General features: G+C 36.4%; 1 protein-coding gene across 2 annotated transcripts in view; it reads left to right on the forward strand.

Annotated features, from left to right (window-relative positions):
- The first annotated feature begins 397 nt into the window (after positions 1-397).
- RANBP9 (RAN binding protein 9) overlaps positions 398-19,240 on the forward strand; it is a 32,864-nt gene continuing 14,021 nt past the window's right edge. For both annotated transcript variants that reach the window (XM_019470618.1, XM_019470619.1), the window contains exons 1-4: positions 398-505; positions 12,834-12,886; positions 14,912-15,079; positions 18,185-18,207. In XM_019470618.1, the coding sequence (XP_019326163.1) occupies positions 12,838-12,886; positions 14,912-15,079; positions 18,185-18,207 (240 nt within the window). In that variant the 5' untranslated portion in view covers positions 398-505; positions 12,834-12,837. The remainder of the gene's footprint in view (positions 506-12,833; positions 12,887-14,911; positions 15,080-18,184; positions 18,208-19,240) is intronic.

Below are 19,240 nucleotides of genomic sequence, written 5' to 3' on the forward strand. Positions count from 1 at the left end.
CTAAGCATTAGATTAAACTCTGTTGTATCATTGTGTCTATAAAAATGAGTAAGCCCTGTGCATTTGAGAAATCATACAGTTCTTTCAAACCCAGGTGGGCTTTTGTCAATTATGTTACTTACTGTGATGAAACTTTTTTCTAGTTTCCCTTCAAATAATTGTAGAACCTTTTAGAGTAGTATATCCAGAACTTCTCATAGCATGCTTAGTTGCAATGCAGGTGCCTACAATGAAAACTTAATGTTGGAAGAAAACATTCTAGCATAAAAATGAGGATGATTAGAATATTGTATATTGTTTATTACATAAGCCTTCTGTTTTGAGTAGTTGGTATGTCTTCTGCAATTATCTAAAATATATTTTTGTTGTGTTTTGAATGCAATTGTTTTTCAGGTCATGGAAAGACTCCAAAAGATGCTGCTTCTGTTCGAGCTACACATCCTATACCTGCAGCCTGTGGCATATACTATTTCGAAGTTAAAATTGTCAGTAAGGGAAGAGATGGGTAAGCATTGAGTGCGTTATTAATTAATTATTACTGTTTCACATCATCTTTCTTTCAGTCAGTAGATGTCTTTGGTATCGAAACTTATTTTCATATTTTACCACTTTTTTTATAGCTTAATTCCTTATCCATGAGAAGTTGCACTGTGATATTTGGTTGTTTTAAGGGAGTTGATTGTGGTATTTATTGTCCACAAATCAGTGTATACAATAAATACCATAACAGCATATTCTCATTTTCTTTTGACAAAGTTAGGGTTTGAATGATCATAGTTTGACCCTGCTCTTGCCTTTAAAGGTGGTGTTTTTTGACTATACGGCTTTACAGACTTTCACGTAATTTTTAGGAAGTTTTTAGGTTGTGCAGCAGACCAACTTACCTCCTCAGTGCAGTCTTTTCACGGATGTCGTATGAATTTTAAAACGGAAAGTTATTCTTAAGGCTGCTTGTTGGTGAACAGTAGTAAGAATAAAGGGGAATGTTCTGAATAGGTGCCTGGGAATTTGTCACCCTATGGAAAGAACAAGAGTTGATGAGTGAGTGCAGCTGTTGCTTCCCAAAAGCCATCTGAATTATGAATCTGTTGAAGCGCTTTTAAGCCTTCACATACCATGCTTTTAAGTCTACTGAGGCAGATAGAATCTCACCTGGGAATGTCCTGAAGTGCTAAGGAAATCTTTGCTGGACCACTTTAATTCCTTTTCATCTTTCACTGCTTTCGGTAGAGGGTGTGTTTTAATCCTGAGACACTGATTATGTCATTATGCCTATGTAGAACTACATAAGCAATACTTCTTTCCAATATGCTGTAGTATATACTGTGGCTCTACTTCAAGGTTCTAGTCAGGTTTGAATGTCCTTATCCTAGGTACTGTACAAACATGTTGCAGATGCTTATGTTCTGTTGTGAAAACAAATGTTGAGAGAAAAGAACTATGCCGTAGCTCTTTGGATGAAATTCATACCTTTGTCTTTTCTTTATCTGTCTTGCTGCTGTTTCTTTCTTTCATTTTTCCCAGTGTTTTGTAAGCCTTCTGTAAGTCAGAAACAGTATTCAAACTTTTTTGTTTTGCTTACAGTATTGTATAGATATTTTGAAAGAATAGCCTCTCAGTACTTCTGCTGCCTTGTAGGGGCATTTATGAGTTTGTTACCGGTTCTGTTCCCAAAAGTTATCCCTGGGAGATTTCTTTGCTATGAAAAACTTATGTCTGTAGTTGCTTTTGTCACACTGTGAAGACCTAATTATTTTTAAATGGAGATGATAGAAATTAGTGTTTCAAGTAATGTTCTGCTATCAATTTTTGGAACACCTTTTGTGTGGTTTTTTTTTTTTTAATTCCTTAAACATTCTTTAAAAATTGCCCTGCTGCTGTCAGTTAAGGAGAAGTTCTTACTGTGGTTTGCTAGTGATGCACGTGTCTCTGCCTGAAATGTATTTCTGCCTGCTTAGTTTGGAAGCTAGCTTTTTTTGAAGTGATGGATTTCAAAAAGTGTCCGTGTATGTGGATGTCATTTTACATAGCTCCTCTAACACTTTACCTTAGACCTCTTTGTGTTGCTTTTTCGTAATTTCTAATTCAGTAGGCCACTCAGGGCAATCCTACAAAAATAGAAAACCCCTTTGAGTAAAGCGTTTGAAGGTTTTGTCGTTTAAATGGTTATTTGTGAGGTGTACATAGCTAAGACTTGTGAAGTTGCCTGTTGAGATTGCTTAAAAAAATGAAGAGGTACTTTTTTCAGTTAATGATAATACATACTGCCTTGTCCTTGCTTCAGCCTTGTGATCCGTTTTTGGTGTCACTTTATGAAACATTAACTGCATAATGAGCTGAGATGTTAGTTTTTTTCATTGTATAAGATGGTATGGATGCTGGGGAATACTGTGCACAGAACCAAAGCCAAATCTAGCTTAGCTGATAAAGAGCAGGAGTCGACATGTGGAGCCTCACTGGATGTAATGTGTGTATCTCTAGACCCTGTTTTCAGGTCCAAGAGGTCTTTGACTAGCTGCAGTGTGAATCTCTTACAGTTCAATGTTACGCTGCATTCAAACTAGTAAATTCTTCTGTAATAAGTAAACTGGGGAATTTAATGCAGAGATATATAAGTAGGTCTATAGAAACCAGTTTGTGTCTGATAGGGTTTATTAGTTCTTTCTCACTGCCTGTTGTGTTTCACCTGGCTTGCTCCAGGTACATTTTTACCAGTTTTTTTTCTTCTTTACTTGGCATCTGGTAATGGGAACAGAGTTCAGGAAGACCATATCTGTAGAGGACCAGCATAGGGTCAATTAGTTAAAATGCCTTCCTGTTGCAAAAGCATCTATTCTCAAGGCCTGAGCCTAGCTGTGGAAGCGCTACAGCTGTATCTTGTAGTACTGTTTAACATAAATCCTCGACTACCCAAGGCAAGTCAGATATCTATCTGCAAGCTGAAGTACCGCTTTCAACTTTCATAAATGTCAATGGATAATTTAATGGTGTTTATTTGGAGTTCCCTTTGGTAGTAGCTTTTACTACTTACATTTATTTTTTTTTAATAAACTCAGCTTAAAGTATTTAGTCTATGTACTATGTTATATGGGCAAGTCTAGCAGCATTCTTGCTTGCGTGCTCTACTTAGTGTGACTTGCCTCAAATCATCAATAACTTTTACTAAAAACCTAGTCTAGGAGATTTATTTTTTGTACTACTGTAGCGCTTGATGGCACTGCTCCTGGAATATGATCTCACGTATCTCAAAGTTGCTGGGCAATCACAAAGATTATTCTTCTCCTCTGAAGGAGCACAGCTCCTTCATAGGGCATGGATATGGCATGGCTTCCAGTATGGCTTGTCGTAGCTGTCTGTGTGCAAGAACAGCACTGGTTTTGTCACACAAATGACCTAGGTCATTAAATTCTTTACACATTTGGGGGCTAACAGTCTTGAGTAGTAATTTGAAGGTGCATAATATGTTAATTTTGCAATGTTCATGATGATCAACTTCTAGGCATTATGGACACATTGAAGAAAGCATGAAAGCAGGCTTACTAGGAAGTAGGAAATGGGTATGGAGGTTGGTGTTGCAGAGCAGATGAAGAGTGAAGTTGCTTTTTGATACCTCAACGAGAGGTGATAGGGCCATGCAGCAGCTGATGGTAACAGATGAGAAAAAGGGAAATGAGAATTAAGGTTAATAAAAGTAATAAGGTTGAAATATCAGTCAAACAAAAACTATCTTGGTATTTGTACGGTGTTTGGCACGAAGAGTCCTAAGATCTTTTATGTGCTGCTACAGTACAGATATGTGAAATAATTTTCTTAAATATTTTAAAATTCTTGTTAAAAGTGCTAAGCGGCTGTCATGTTGCTCTGTAAATATTTTCTATTGTTCTTTATTTCTTCAGTTTTCTTCCTTAATTTCATGTATCCTTTTGCAGTCTGAGGACCTCTATTTATTTACATTCTCCTTTTATACTCTCTTTTGCTTTGTTTTGTTTGGCTTCATGTGAACATTGTGGACAGTGATGTGAGCGATCAGAGATGATAACAGTAGATGAGTAATGGGTGTAAGTATGGGGAACAGTACCAAGGTGATTATTAGAAAGCATGGTAGGAAGGAGAGTATAACTACACTAAATTATGTCTGCATCTCTATTGAAATCTCCAGTTAATTTAAAAATAAATACATATATGTGTCAGTTAATGCAATGTATTGCAGCAAGTACTGTCAAAAATTCTGATGTAGCTGGAGAAGCTAAACATAGTTCTAGCTAAAAATTAAACCTTTGTAAGCTCTTAATGCAGCCCTCATTTGTAATTGATCCATCAGAGAACCAGAAGTAACGTACATAGTTTTTCTTCTGTAATTTCTTAATACAGTACTCAAGGGAGTGAGATAGGCATGGCGTTGCCTTTTGCATACAACTCTATTTTTAGTTTCATCTAAATTTCTAGAATAGGAGCTTAATTAAAGCAAACTACATTGGCAGTCTAGGAATGGGAATGAACAAGGTTGGACTAAGTCCTATGGACTTGTTCTTGTGATTTGGAGATGTAAGCCTTAGTCTCTAAATCTGTTACAATACTATACGGTCTCCTCACTTTCCAAAAATGACCACCATAGTGGCCATTCTCTTAGCTAGGTAAGTATATCCAAATGAAACTTTTTCCAGTCTCTCTCAAATCTTGATTTCAGTTTTCTTATGCTGCTTTTTACTGCATTCAGTTGTGCTAGTCTTTTACATATTTAGGTCCTCTTGCTTTGTGTAAAGTGGTAATGCATCTGCCTTACAGCCCCACAGTTAATATTTTATTTCAGATACCAGTTAATGTTTCCCTCTTTTACAGAACTAAAGATACTTACATGATACTGTCATCGTTTATGTAAGCTACAAGTCCAATAGCTTTGTGCTGTCGCTGTGGGCATCCTTCTTTAATGGTGAAGAGTCGTCTATAGTCTTTCCCAGTTGAGAGTCTGTGAGCTTTGCTGTAACCTTGGGTTGCACTCTTTGGCATTTCATGCTGGGCATAAGCATACTCTGGTTCCACTTTCCAAGGGTCTGTCTCAAGGGTATCCACTGGCTACCTGGCTTTCAGAAACAAACTACCTTCCATTATTTTATGTTATAAATGGCTTATGTGTCTATGATTTACTGAGTGATCATCCATTTCTACATTAATTTCAGTTTTAGGCTTGTTGGTTCTTGTAATGAATCTCTTCATTTCCAGTCAGGGCAATGGTTTTTGAATGTTTGCAATTCTTACTCTAAACCATAGTTTGAAGACTTTGTGGTGAGTTGGCCATGAGAAGAGGCAGTCTCTGAACACTCATTGAGTTCACTTCCCTTGTCCCAGTTTGACTGTTTGTGTCAACTTCACGGTAAACTCGATTGGGTAGCTCATTCTCCAAAAGTTGATCTCAAAGTGAGTTAGTTTTCAGCCAGGTTCGTTCCCCAGTATGGCTGTTTGTATTGCTTCATGAGTAGCTGCGGTAGCAAAAGGGAGGGGAACTTGGGGCAGAAATGAGCATCTGGGCCCAGGAGGGTGGGAATGCTACTTTTGGTCATGGTACCACCTTATGCGCACTTAATTTTAGTTTAAATACAGCTTTTTCATTTTTTAAAATCTTTCACCAGGAGAGACTTTTTGTCTGTTTCTTTCCCCGGGGAAAATGAACTTTTAGGGAAAATGCTTTTATCCTTGGTGTCTTGAATTTCTGTCCATTCTTTATCTTATTCCTTGATTTGTAAATACAATTACTAGCAATGGGCAAATGATAGTAATGCCATTTACTTCTAGACAGTCTTTAGTGCTTTTAGAACAGCTGAGGAAGATCTATGCTTAAAATGCAAAATCCTCTAAGATGTGCCTTTTTAAAAAAGAAAAGAATGAAAACAAGAATTGGAAGTGGTAAGCCATCTAGAAGAAAAAATGAAAAGTTCAGAAAGACTTTAGTCTTTTAGCAGATAGCATTTAGCTTACACTTCTGTGAGCATGGTTGTAGTCTGTGGTGTGGTTGTACTGATGCAGATCTTCATGGGCATGCTTTATATTGCATATGTAAGTTCTGCTAAATGTTCTGCACTGAAATAAAATGTTACTACAGCAATTCATGGAAGTAATCAGTATGCTTTTTGGTAAAGCAGTGTTAATAAGGCTTTAGACACTTGGATTATGGCTGGTTTATAACACTGGCCATACAATCAGTCATCTGTTGTTTTGGCAGTATGTTGTTTTGTAGTATGTGTTGTGTATGTGATGAAGTGGGTGAAGAAATAAAAAAGGAAGAACTGTCCAAAACAAAAATACCATGAGAATGAAGTTTGAGTTTTCATGACACCCATGCCTATGATTTAGCCTGAGCTGTTTTAGTGTGTTTGAGTGATGTTTGTGAAATACAAATGCTTTGTTGTCTTCCAGAGCATGTATTATGGGTAACTCTCTAAACAGAAACCATACTTTTTTTTATTGCAAATGGTTTCTGTTGCAGTAAGTTGGCTTTTCCTTTAGCACTCAGTATACCCATTTTCTTGTTCACAACAAAAGTGTAAACCAATAAAAAAATACAGAACGTTGTCAGTTGCTGTCTTATTTGTATTTGTTTTGTACACTACTAATCTAATGTAAAAACTTTGTGCAGTCTTAAGACCTATTTTTATAGTCTTGATATGTCATCAGCAGTTCGTTACAACAACATGCAAACTTCACACAGTCTCTATTTACATATAAGTATGTCTTGCGGCATTATTAGCAGAGTACTTGTGTATATAGTAGAATCTGATAAAGTCTGAAGTAGCTTTCTTGCATTAGTGTCTTCATTTGAATTGCAGCAGCTGCATGAAGAGATTGGATCATGAATCAGCAAGCGTATCTTTTCTTAAACTGTAGCAGTAATTCATTTTTTACCTGAATGTACGAGACCAGACATTTGACAGAAATTAACAGCAACTAAATGTGTATGAGGATTATTTGAGGTTTGCGTTTAACTGGTCAGAAATACGTGGAACTGGAACAAGAGAGTTTTATTTCTTTGTTGATGTTTTCTAGAAATGAAGATTTCTAATTTAAAAAGAAAGTCAGGAGAATATATTTAATTTCTTGGTCCCTGCTTCTTGCAAAATCTTCTAAGTTATTTCTTTCTTATGAGGTTCATTGGCATAAATATAGTGTATAGATGATAATCTTACTGCAGCCCGGACTTACAATAATATATTGTCTATGCAACTATTCTTTTCTTACAGTATGGTCCCCAAAAAGGCTTTAGTGCTTAGGGAGAAGTGTCACAAGACGAAATTGTGCAGCCTTGGAAAGTGAGAGGGATAACAGTAAATGAGAATCTTTCTAGGAACATTATAGGAATCACATGCAAAATGTTACGGGAGTTAACAGTTTCAAGCACTATGCAAGATGACTGCCTGGCTTTTTTTTGTTTTTTCCGCTCTATGTAGAATTGGATTATTCTGAAACCTGGGTTTATCATGTTCAAAATACTGTTTCCTTGGAAACATTCCATAAAATTAAACTTGTTTTCAATTTGAAGTGAAAGACTCAAACTGTCTATGGCATATTTTGAAACATTTAAATAGAGAAAAATTTAACAGCTCATTTCTTATTGTGATTGTGCTGACAATAAGAATCTTAGATTAGCATATTCCTACAAAATTTTAATGCAGAATTAACTATGTTAAAGATTAAATTTAGATACCTTTTTAGCATGCTGTATTTCTGACCCTATAGTATAGTGTCAGTGAAGATATTGTAGAAAACTATAGGATAACATTATTCAGACTTTTTATGTCCTTGTAAGTCAGTTGCAAAGACCCTTTAGTCTTAAAATTCTTACAGATGTTGCAGTTTTTTCTACTTGTACCCTTTTCTAAGATACAAACTTGATAGTAAAACAAACTGCACCTGTTGTATAGCCTTTTTTTTTTCCAGAGTGTCAATTCTACTTTTCTTAGTAGTCAATGCATTCAAAACATTAGGATGTTTTCAGTTGCCTTATTTATGGGTGTAAACACCTGTTAGTGCTTGGACTTAGGTTCCTTACAGATATTATGATAACTTAGGTTTTAACACCATATGGTTGAAGTTGCTTTCTTTAAATGTATAGCATGTAGGTGATAAGATACCAGGTTGATTATTTCCTTTCATCATCACCAAAAGAGCTTGGATTTCGAAGCATGATGTAGCAATTCCCCAGGTTATACTGTCTTTAATAGAACATGTAGGCACAGCGGAAGTCAGAAGGAATTTGACTCTTGCAGATAGCAGGTTGCTAATGAAATCTCTGTAGTAGGGAGGCTATTATGGTTTTTTTCGTTACTTAAAGATATGCTGAATTATTCTACTTTTCTTTACAAATACAGTATGGAATATTTGTTGTTTGTGTTTTTTTTAACTAGAAAAGTGGTTATTTAGTACTTAAATTTATCTTTAGCCACTAGTAAGCTTTCTGAGGTACCTGTGATTTGGTATAGTTTTTGAGATTCTGTATTCCTCTTTATGGAATGGGTGGGATAGGATATAATTAACCTGAATTCTGATTTTTATCAACTTCCATATTGAAAGATCTTCCATACACCTTCAATACAATGGCTAAAAGATCTAATGGAACAGTTTCAAATAAAAATCAGAATTGTGTATCTTTTATATAAACTGCTGGATTTTTTTCTTGTTCCTTATGTTTTAGCAGTCTCCAGTTCTGTAGCATCTCTTATGGCTATTTTTTCCTTCTATTTGGTTCTGGGTTTTTTATTTCTCACACTTAGTCTTTAGTCTATTCCAAGTAGAAACTTTAGGCTCCAGCAAAAAGCAAAAATCAGCTCTTCGACTGGAAAAATACTTGAGGAGAAAATAGTTACTGTGAGCTTGCTGCTGCTTATACATTTCACTGCAGAGAAGCCCGGGCTTATACAATGGCTAAAAGATCTAATGGAACAGTTTCAAATAAAAATCAGAATTGTGTATCTTTTATATAAACTGCTGGATTTTTTTCTTGTTCCTTATGTTTTAGCAGTCTCCAGTTCTGTAGCATCTCTTATGGCTATTTTTTCCTTCTATTTGGTTCTGGGTTTTTTATTTCTCACACTTAGTCTATTCAGGCATCCAAGTAGAAACTTTAGGCTCCAGCAAAAATGTGAATTCAGCTCTTCGACTGGAAAAATACTTGAGGAGAAAATAGTTACTGTGAGCTTGCTGCTGCTTATACATTTCACTGCAGAGAAGCCCGGGCTTTTCAGTCTGTGTTAGTGGAAGAAAATAGTTATCATAGTGCCTGTATTTTTTACATTGACTTTTCTTTTGCTTTGTGGCAAAATGTTGAATCTTCAGCAAATTTTAGACTCTGTAGTTTTGTAGTATTCCTAAAAATTTCTATATGACTTGCAGTTGTGAAAAGTAAACTAGAAGATGTGCTGAGACACTGAAATGGTAACCTATTTCTTTAATGAACTGGAACAAGAATAAATACAATTTGAAATGAAAAATCACGAGTACGTAAGATGCGCTTGCTTTCATGGTCCTTAATACCAATTTGGCTGCACTTTAAATCAGTTTTCAGCCATAGTCTCTTATTTCAATCTCTCATGGGTTGATTTCATGTATTGCATGAGTGGTTCTACATGCTGTTTGTAATTTTATGAGCTCCTGTAAGACTTGAGCGCTTTAATGAGGTGATGAGTAGCAACTGGTGGGACTGAAACGCTCAGAGAGAGGGGCTTCTTAATAAAAAGGGTCCCAGGCCACTTTCTTCCGTTTGCCTAGGTAAGTGATCCTCCCACCACAGCAGCCAGGGATGTTTACGGGTGGGGAGCTGAGGTGGAGGCACTGTCCACAGGTACAGAGGGAAGTGATGAGGGCGGCGGTGTCAGAACCACACCATTATTCACCCTCTCCAGTCTCTCAAACCGCTCTGTGTCATGTCCGTTTTTGGAAGGTGCTACATGTCAGAGTGAGCATGCTGCTTCCTGGTGTTGACACCTCTGTTTCCCCAGGGCAGCTGTTATGGTGTGACATAGTCTAAGTGGACCTGTTCTTCCCGTCCGTGGCTATCTCCTAGACCAAACCCATTCATGTGACGGGACAGCAGGAAATGCATCATGAACTGACTGAGAACAGTCTGGGCCTGCATTGCACCTGGATGGTAGCATGTCTACTTGTTGTGCTGCCCTGCATTTTTATCGTGGACTAAGGGAGGAAAACTGAAATGTATAGCTCTGCCACTGAGATGTGTGATATGTGAACCTTAAGGAAGAAACAGGAGGACAACTTATGTAATTCCTCCCACTGAAGCAAGTCTCTTTGCAGATAATGACTGGACCTAAATATGGGCTAAGCTTCTTTAAAAACCAAACAAAAAAGTCTTTTTAAGCCTATGAAGCTTACAGGTGCCAGGAAAAGCAAAAAAAGTTACATGTAGTGGTTTGGCATAAATGCAACTACTGTTGATGAATTTAAGAGCATCTAAAGCCTATCTGTCATGGTACTGTTTCCCCCTCAATTTATAGTGTACTATATCTAGTTGAACATGAGATTAGCTATCCATCAACTATAACAAATAATAAATTCGCTTAATTGATGAGCCTCTAATTTCACTCTCCTCCAAACCATAAATTGTAGACATTCCTTTTTCCTTTTGAAAGATGTCTGTAGTAAATGTGTTAATTATTTGAACAGTTTTAATCTAATTTTACTTGAGTGTCTTATTAATACCAAATCTCCTTGATAAAATGGTATTAACATTCCAAGTAGTTGTAAGTGAATCCCAGGGAAAAATATATACTGTTGAACATCTGTAGTCTTAGTGAGATGGCGTCAGTGCCTAGTGCCTTCTAGTCATTGCCAGTGGGTAAAGAATCCTTGTTCCCAGCTGTATTAAATACTGTGGGTCCGTGTTTACAATTGTTACTGAGTTAAAGAGGAGGCTCAGAAGATAGGATATCTGAAGGAGAAAAAACAGGTGGTACCAAAATGTTACCTAGATGATTATTTTTTATCTAGCATTTTACATCTTTGTGTAACCTTAATCTTGTTTCTATAAGAATACTGAAATGAAACATTGATTGGGATGAAGGGTTTTTTAATATGACTCGCGTTGAAAGGCTCTTTGCAGTTGGTGGAGTTCTTTAAGTTACCTAAAATTATTTTTAAAAATAAATTTCCTTTCTTTAATAAATTCTCCTTAACAGGAGACCTTACAGTAACAGATTTTCAGTCTTTACATGAGAATCCTTCATGCATCAAACTCCAGACCTAGCTAATAACAATTCTGCCTTTATTATTTAAGACAAAATCAAAGGTTTTCCACTTGTTGCTTTCATTTATGTTTCGTTGACTGCTGCTGCAGTGGTGCCTCAGTAATGTAATTAGCAATGCAGCAAAGACTAATCCTTTTGTTTGTTGCCCTTTACTTCAGCTCTTCAGTATCTCTAAATGTAATAGCTGCTATACATGGTTCTGAGGTTCCATTTCATGCTGGTATGTTGGAGGGAGAGGAAGATGGTATCATACATTAGAAATTATCAGAGGGCGGCTTTGTAAATATCAAACATAAAAGCAGGTAAGGTAACTGTTGGAAGTGATCAATAGAAAAAGCAGAAAGCCGAGTAAACAATTAAGCATATGACTTCTGAGATTTGCTGCTCAGTTTCATTCTATGTGAAATGTATCTAAAATAGCAGATTAACCTGTGCTTCCTAGTAGAATAGTTGCTTAAAAATAGCATTTTATGAGATGGGAATACAAAGGTCATGGTTGTTGACTTAAACTATGTTCAAATTGGCATAGGTGAATATTTTTGTATACAGTTCATTATTGCATGACAAATTTGTGTTAACTAATTTGACCTAGTGTCAAAATGATTGGAATGTTTTGATAAACTAGGAAATGTTAGGTTTACGTGATTTTTTGGATGCTTTCATTAGTTGATGGGGGGGTTGGTTTATTTTGGGCAGGGGGGAATTGGTGAAAGGCCTAGCTTTTCATTATGCGGTTTTTCTTTTTGGATTCCTGTTGTCTTGGTCATGAAATGACTTTTGCTTAAGAAACAGAAGCAAAATTGATTTTACTAGCCTCAAATAGTGTGATTCGGGGGTGTGGAGATTATTTGTTTCAACTTTCCAGTATTGGCTATTAAATTGTTAACAATTGTACTGGACACTGACTTTATGAAAACTACCTTTTGTAAAGCTTTTGGACTTTATTGACCTAGCCATAACTTGTTTAGACAAGATTACTGGTTAGTACAGTAAAAATATTTTCCCTCTTTAGTTTGCCAACAGATTGCCAACAGCTAAGTGACATTGCTGGTAAATTTCTCAAGATAGCATTCTGTTCTGTGATCCAGGCCTTCAATGTTTTAGTGTGATCTTTTCGTAAGTGCTGTACAAGGATGCATTTTGCTGCTGAAATAATGCAGTTTTGCATGTATTTTGTAAAATTACTCATTCCAGATTGTCTGCAAAACATGATTAGGTATGTTGAAGGTGATGAAATTGGTATGTGTGTAGCTTTACCCCTACTTTCAAAATACGGCATGGCCTTTGGCTTTCTTCATTCACACTTTAAACTTCATGGCTAATATCAGTATTCTCCATCAATAACCCAGGATGCCTAAAAGAGAAGAAAGTTGTTCTTACCTTCTGCAGGGACAGAATCTGTCTGTATTAAACCATATATGCTAGGAATTCCTTTTCAGCTCCCTTGCTGTTATGCCACTATTAAATGAGCTCTCAGCAGGTTAATTGGTATATGATTAATGAGCACAGTGTTTCTTAGCAATATCCCACATATATATGTATTTTTGTAAGAGATAAATTTCTTTTGTTCTTTCATTTTCACAGTTACATGGGAATTGGGCTTTCGGCACAGGGTGTGAACATGAACAGACTACCAGGTATGTTTCAGTATTTATTATGTTTGATAAGTTACTTATCTTGGTTGGTTAGTTTTTTAAAATATGCTTGACCTTGATGGGAAGGTTCTGGTAAGCAACAGAGTATAGCGTGACATCTCTGTGTTGTATCTGTTATCTGAATTATGTAAAGCTTGCAGCTAAAAAGTTTAGCTTTTACTGTACGTTTGCTCCTGTACTACTCCCCTCAACTCTTAGTGTTATTTATAACATTATGCAGATACTTTTTAGCAAACAAATACGTTTTAAAATTTTCATGTTTCCTGATAAAAATGAAGCTATAGATTTCCTTGCTCTGTAAACTGAATTTCTAGCAATAACGATGAGCTACTATGACAAAAACTGTCAAACGTGGAGTGAGCTCTCCTACTGTCAGTTTCCATACCGTTACCTGTCCAACCTTAATAGTAAGGATGTGTAGCATAGTTTTAAATTTTGACTGTTCCATTGACCAGCATGGTCAGTGACACTGTCTTGTTAACAATTGTATGCAGTATCTCTGTATAGTATTTAAAGAAGTTTTGTGTGTGTGTACATGTTGTTTTTTTAATAGATCTTTATTAAAAAAAAAAAACCACCACCCAAAAAAACCGATTGTTTTTTTGAAATTGTTACTATTAGCCAAGTATAAAAATCTAATTGACCTTAGAGTATGTGTATGCTCTTTCTTTTGCATTATTACTTTTTCACCCAAATGTTCTGGTAGAGATCCTTATGATCATGGCAAGTCCCAGTTACACTGAGCCCAATTAAGGGTGATGAATTATTAGTGGGTGGCATTAAGTTTGAGTGATTTGGGATGCATTGCAAATAATTGTCAAAGATACTACTAATCAATGTAACTGCAGTAATTTGGGGTATTTAATTTACTGAGAGATGCTTAATGTGGTGCCAGCTGAAGCTACTGATCATACAGATTAAGGGTCTAAGTATGGAAAATACTTTCAAATTAACCTGTTAAGCAGCAGCTTGACAGAAGAAGAAGAAACCCACAACCTTTTACTCTTTAAAAATAATCTGAGTTGTCTGTATAAATTCTTGTAGTCAGAATGCGCGCGTGTGTGTGTATATATATATATATGAAATTGGGCGATTTGTGTTGAAGGCCATGCTTTATATTATTTTGAATAGGCATTTAATAGATCTGTTAGGAAGATTTTGTGGTGCCTGAAAGTTTACTCCTTTTCTATGTGTTTTTGTTCAGTATTGAATTTCAGAGAGTGTGGACAGGTATTTTTAAAAGAGCTTAGACTGAAATTGCTTGCTGTGAATTTCCTTGAGTAGTGTAACAATATGAAGCTTCTTAACTGGTTCTGCAGCTTCTTCACCTGCAAAATTAGCACCATATTTGCATACATAATGATTTGCCTACTGGCTGTGACTCTCGCCTGTATTGATAATATTTTTCCTTTTTTTTTTTTTTTTTAATTTTTAGGGGCAGCAAAGCTAGTGACACTATAGTCTGGAAATTCTGCTATTATACAGAGACTGCTTGCTGCTGAATAGTCATTGAGAATAATCAGGAATAGAAATGTTTCCCCAGAGATGCATGTTTGAGTTTTAGCCAGGAAGAATTTGATTATGACATATGGTAGCAATAGTTTTGCAAGATGAAAGGGAGAACAGGAGAATCTTCACTGCTTTATTGGGACATGTCAGATCTGCAGTTAGCTTTTCAAATTTCAACATTGTAGCTGATTATATTTTTGGTGTATTAACACAAATAATTAAATTTTGTGTGTTCACTTAAAGAGAAAAATGTGTTACCTGAATTTGTGTTACCTGTTATGTACTACAAATGGAATTACCTGTTCAGCCATTTTGATAAAAGAAGTTGTCGGGTTTTTTAAATGAAACAGATTTGTTAGATAAGAAATCTTAGAAAGCAGAAAGCTGAGCATAGTAATTAACCCTTTTAACCTGGTTAGAATATACTAACTTTGCATAGTCTTTCCATTATTTCATAATAAAGGAAACGAATAAATTGCAAATGCTTTTGTTCTCTAGGTTGGGATAAACATTCATATGGTTACCATGGAGATGATGGACATTCATTCTGTTCCTCTGGAACCGGACAACCCTACGGCCCAACGTTTACTACGGGTGATGTCATTGGTTGTTGTGTCAACCTTATCAATAATACCTGCTTCTACACAAAGAATGGACACAGCTTGGGTATGGAGAAACATTGTCTTTAGTGATAACATTATGTCTGTAAGTCTGTTGAAAATCTGAAGCTCTCTTCATGTCAGGAGCAAAGTGTTTGAATAGTTCTTTCGATAGTCTCATAGCCTATGAATTAATTAAAGAATTGGGAAGAATAATTTCTTGTGTGCCACTTGCACTAACATTACTTGTGAATTTGGAAGGATTTGTCATAGCATCTTGTTCCACAGGACCTGCATTTATGAACTCTGCTACTAAATCAACAAACAATACTTGATGTTTATAAGGTAATAGATAATAAGAGAACTGGAGATAAGGAGAATGGATATAGCTAAAATTCATTGGTGCTGTATGGGGGACACCTAGCCTTCACTAAAACCTTACATTGGATGGGTGTTATTTTGAACATATGTTGGAGAACAGTGTCTTTTGGATTCCCAGTCTGGAGTCATGCATAGTTGGGCTAAAGCCATGAATTATACAAGTTGTGCTAAAATTAAGTCCATTAAATTCTTGTGGTAAATTTTAGTATTATGCAACACTGCAAGACAATTTTTGAGTTTGAAGATGTCAGGAGAGGGTAGAGTTAAAATTTTTGATGCAATATATATAATAATTCAGTTACTTAATGCAATTTAATAAGCAAAGATACAGAGTGTAAAGAAAGAAGGAAAAAAAATCTACTTCCTGCATTAAGGGGAGAGCAAGGGCTTGGGAAGAGATCTTGGAATTGTGCTGAGGGGAGTAGGAAGTTTAAAGTGATAAAGCTCAGAAAGAAGAAATAAGGTTTTTGTCGTGGGTAGAAATGCAGTAGAAAAGAGGCTAGCTTGAAATGAAATAAGAGGTTATTGAGATAGGGACTCTTGAAGTCGCTGCTCTATTTTCTCACATTGCCAAACATGAGGAAGGTTTGGAAAGTAGTAAGGGGAAGGACATGGTTTAAATTCTTCTCCTCGTCTCTCAGAACAAGACTGCCTGTTTGTTTGCTCAGGCCCTGAGCAAACAGATCTAACTTTGGAGTTTTCCTGCCCCTGCTCAGAGCAGGGCTTAGATGCCTCCAGAAGTCAATTCCAAGTAATCACTTCTGTGATTCTATTCTATCATGATTTAATGTTTCTTCTAAATTGAATGAGTCTGTATACCTGGACTTAATACCTTGACACCTATGGCAGTGGGATGCTTGAACCATGCCCTGTGTAGTTGTTTCTTTTGGCTGTGTTTCAGGGTGTATGTCAAAATGGAAGATAGCAGACTCACGTTGTGTTTACCCTAATCTTTAACTGGATTAAAGCTGAGAAGGGTAATCTTCCCTTATTCCCTTTTTGGAACTAGTAACAGTGGGCCTGCAGGTAAATTGGATCAGATTGTTGATCAGCTAAAGAGACACTGGGTTTCTGACCACCCTTATGGTCACATACATGGAAGAGCTAAGAAGGGAGGAGCCGAACCTTCTCTTATGGTGGAAGTCTTAAAGCAGACTGGATTAGGCCAACTGTGAAACAACACTCCAAGTGATTAAAATCTGTTTAAAGAGGAGAACAGAATGGCATAGGTGAGGAGAGGCTAGTAAAATGTGATCTGTCATAGGCAGAGTCTGACAAACACTTTATGGATTTCAGAAGGAAACCTGACAGCTGTTCCACTGTCATGGGCTTTGCTAGCTTGAATTTCTGACACAGGAAAATTGATTCTGTGTTTAGAGGAAAAAGAAATTAGAAATTTTGTCTGTCTTGCTGAGTTGTTGCTGCTAGTTGTCCAGAATTCCTGTACGACTGTGACTTGGAGGACATTTATGTTACTTCTCTGGGCCACAGATGCAGTCTAGAGTATTGGAAATCTCTGGCTCAGCCTAGTATTTAATGCTACAAAAAGGGCTAAGCAATTATTTATGCAAGTGTGAAATCCTGGGTTGAAAAAAAACCAAAACCAAACCCCCCAAAAACCCCAATACCTGTATGTCACTCAGTCATCATTTATCTATCTTGCCTACTGCCATGGTTATTTTGGAAAAGGGCGAGTTGGATGTCAAAATGTGCCAAACAGAATAGCTTAGAAAAACTTAGGGTGTCAACAGGTAATAAATAAAATGATAGCTTTCGGATGTGATGGGAGGAAACAGATTCACTCTATGTGTCATTCTTTTGTATCAGAGTGAGTAAGGAATCCAGATGCTTTTGAGATTTGAAATCTTGGTGAAGAATGGACATGGAAGGCAGGGGTAGAATTTAGGACAAAAGGTTAAAAGCTTTGTTTTAATCTTAAATTTGAAAAGGCAGTGATACAAAATAAGAGTTTGAAGGGATAAGTGGATTTGAATCATTATGCACTTGTAAAAAAAAAAAAGTGAAGAAATACTTGGCAACAATAAAGGAAATTATGGAATACTGTTCTCATTTGGCTTTCAGAAGGAGACTTCCTGATACTTATTTTTTTAACTCAAAGCTTCCTCCCCCCGCCCCCCACCTAAATGGTGTGAAGTTCCTGAAGTGCATAGAGGTCAGATTTTTCTCTAATCCTGAGACAGCAAAATCACTGCCTTGGTCTTACGGGTAGATGGATGCTTGTAATTCTATAACAAGATATTAAGCTATTGTGTTAGAAAACCAAAACACTTTGGCGTGGATTAGAGTGAAACATTACCAGACTGGTTTGGAGTATTATAGGCATGTGCTGCTCATGTAAAGATAATGCGTACTTGTGAAGAAAAGTAATAGCAAACAAGAAAAGGCACCATTTAATCTTGGTGTCACAGCATCAAGACATGCAAGTGAAAAAATATCTTCAGATATTCTTATTTTTCCTCTTAATTCTAATCTGTAGCCAGAATTTTCATACTTTCTAATCTGCATATCTGTATGACGTTTGCTAAATCTTATGCCCTATTTTGAAAAATGGAGGGCAAATTGAGTGACAATTTTGAATGACAATTACTTTTTGCTAAATATTGCCCTTTATTACTCAAGCACATCAGTTGTGCCTAAGCATCATGGATGTCACCATACTTATTTCTGAGATGGTTTGGGTGAGTTTTCTGAGCATAAAATGAAACACTTAAGAAAACGAGGCTAGAATCCAGACATATGGAAATTAATCTTAATTTTCTCTTCATTACAGGCATCGCTTTCACAGATTTACCGGTAAGATAAGTGCATTTTCAAACAGCTTTCCTTTGTATTATAAACAGATGTTTCAGATGTAACTTGCATTTACCTTATGCTTCTTGGAAATATAATGATAATCTTCTTAACCAATTTAATATCAGGTATTTCTCCTCATCATTTCAGTGGTGATTTGTTAATTGAAGCAAAGCAAGTTTTTTGTTTTTACACTGATCCTCGCAGGGGTTTTCCTTTTCAGGTTTTTAACAGGCAGTTCTAATGGAAGTTTAGCAGAAAATAATACATACAAGTAGTTATTACATACTTTGTTTGACACATGCAGGCCTTACGTACAAAGTCAAAGCTATATTAAACACCAGCACAGTGCGTGTGTGTGTACAGCTGTGTATCATATGCAGAAAGGCTGGCTACTTAAGACATGGTCACTGTAACTCATGCTTGATGTCTAATTTTCAAAATCTTTCTCTATACTGTTCGCTCCATAAGATCAAACATATCAAAATGTTTTGTTTTGTTTTTTTAAAGAAAGCTCCAGATATCTGAAGTCTTCTAGCTTTTCAGTCAATTAAATTGTACTTTCCTTAAAATCATTACAAATGTGTTCCCTATGCTACTGGTACAGGCATGATACTGCACTTATTTTGGTTTTATTCTCATCCGCTTCATTTCTGATTGAATCTGGTCAGAGTGCAGTGTGTGATGCACTTCCATCTGGCCAGCTACTCCATTTGCTATGGCTTTAGGAGGCAAGGACAGATACTAAGAAAAATTTAAGTCAATAACCCAGGGCACCTCTCAGCCCTGCCACAGAGTTGGCTTCGTGTAGGAAGCCACTGCCGCTTTCCCGGATCTGTGGGATGCCAGCAGGGCTCCTTGCTAGCACATGGTACCAGCACAAGAAAACTGACACTGTAATCTGAAGTTTGAAGCTGGATCCCTCCTCATTAGAATCGATTGCTTTCATCTCATTAAAAGATTTGAGACTTGTGCTTTGTTGATTAGTCTAGACTAGGTAACACTATGAGCAAGATTTATTTAAAAAAAAAAAAGG

The sequence above is a fragment of the Aptenodytes forsteri genome, unplaced genomic scaffold (assembly GCF_000699145.1).
Source record: "Aptenodytes forsteri isolate BGI_AS27 unplaced genomic scaffold, ASM69914v1 Scaffold63, whole genome shotgun sequence".
Taxonomy (NCBI): Eukaryota; Metazoa; Chordata; class Aves; order Sphenisciformes; family Spheniscidae; genus Aptenodytes; species Aptenodytes forsteri.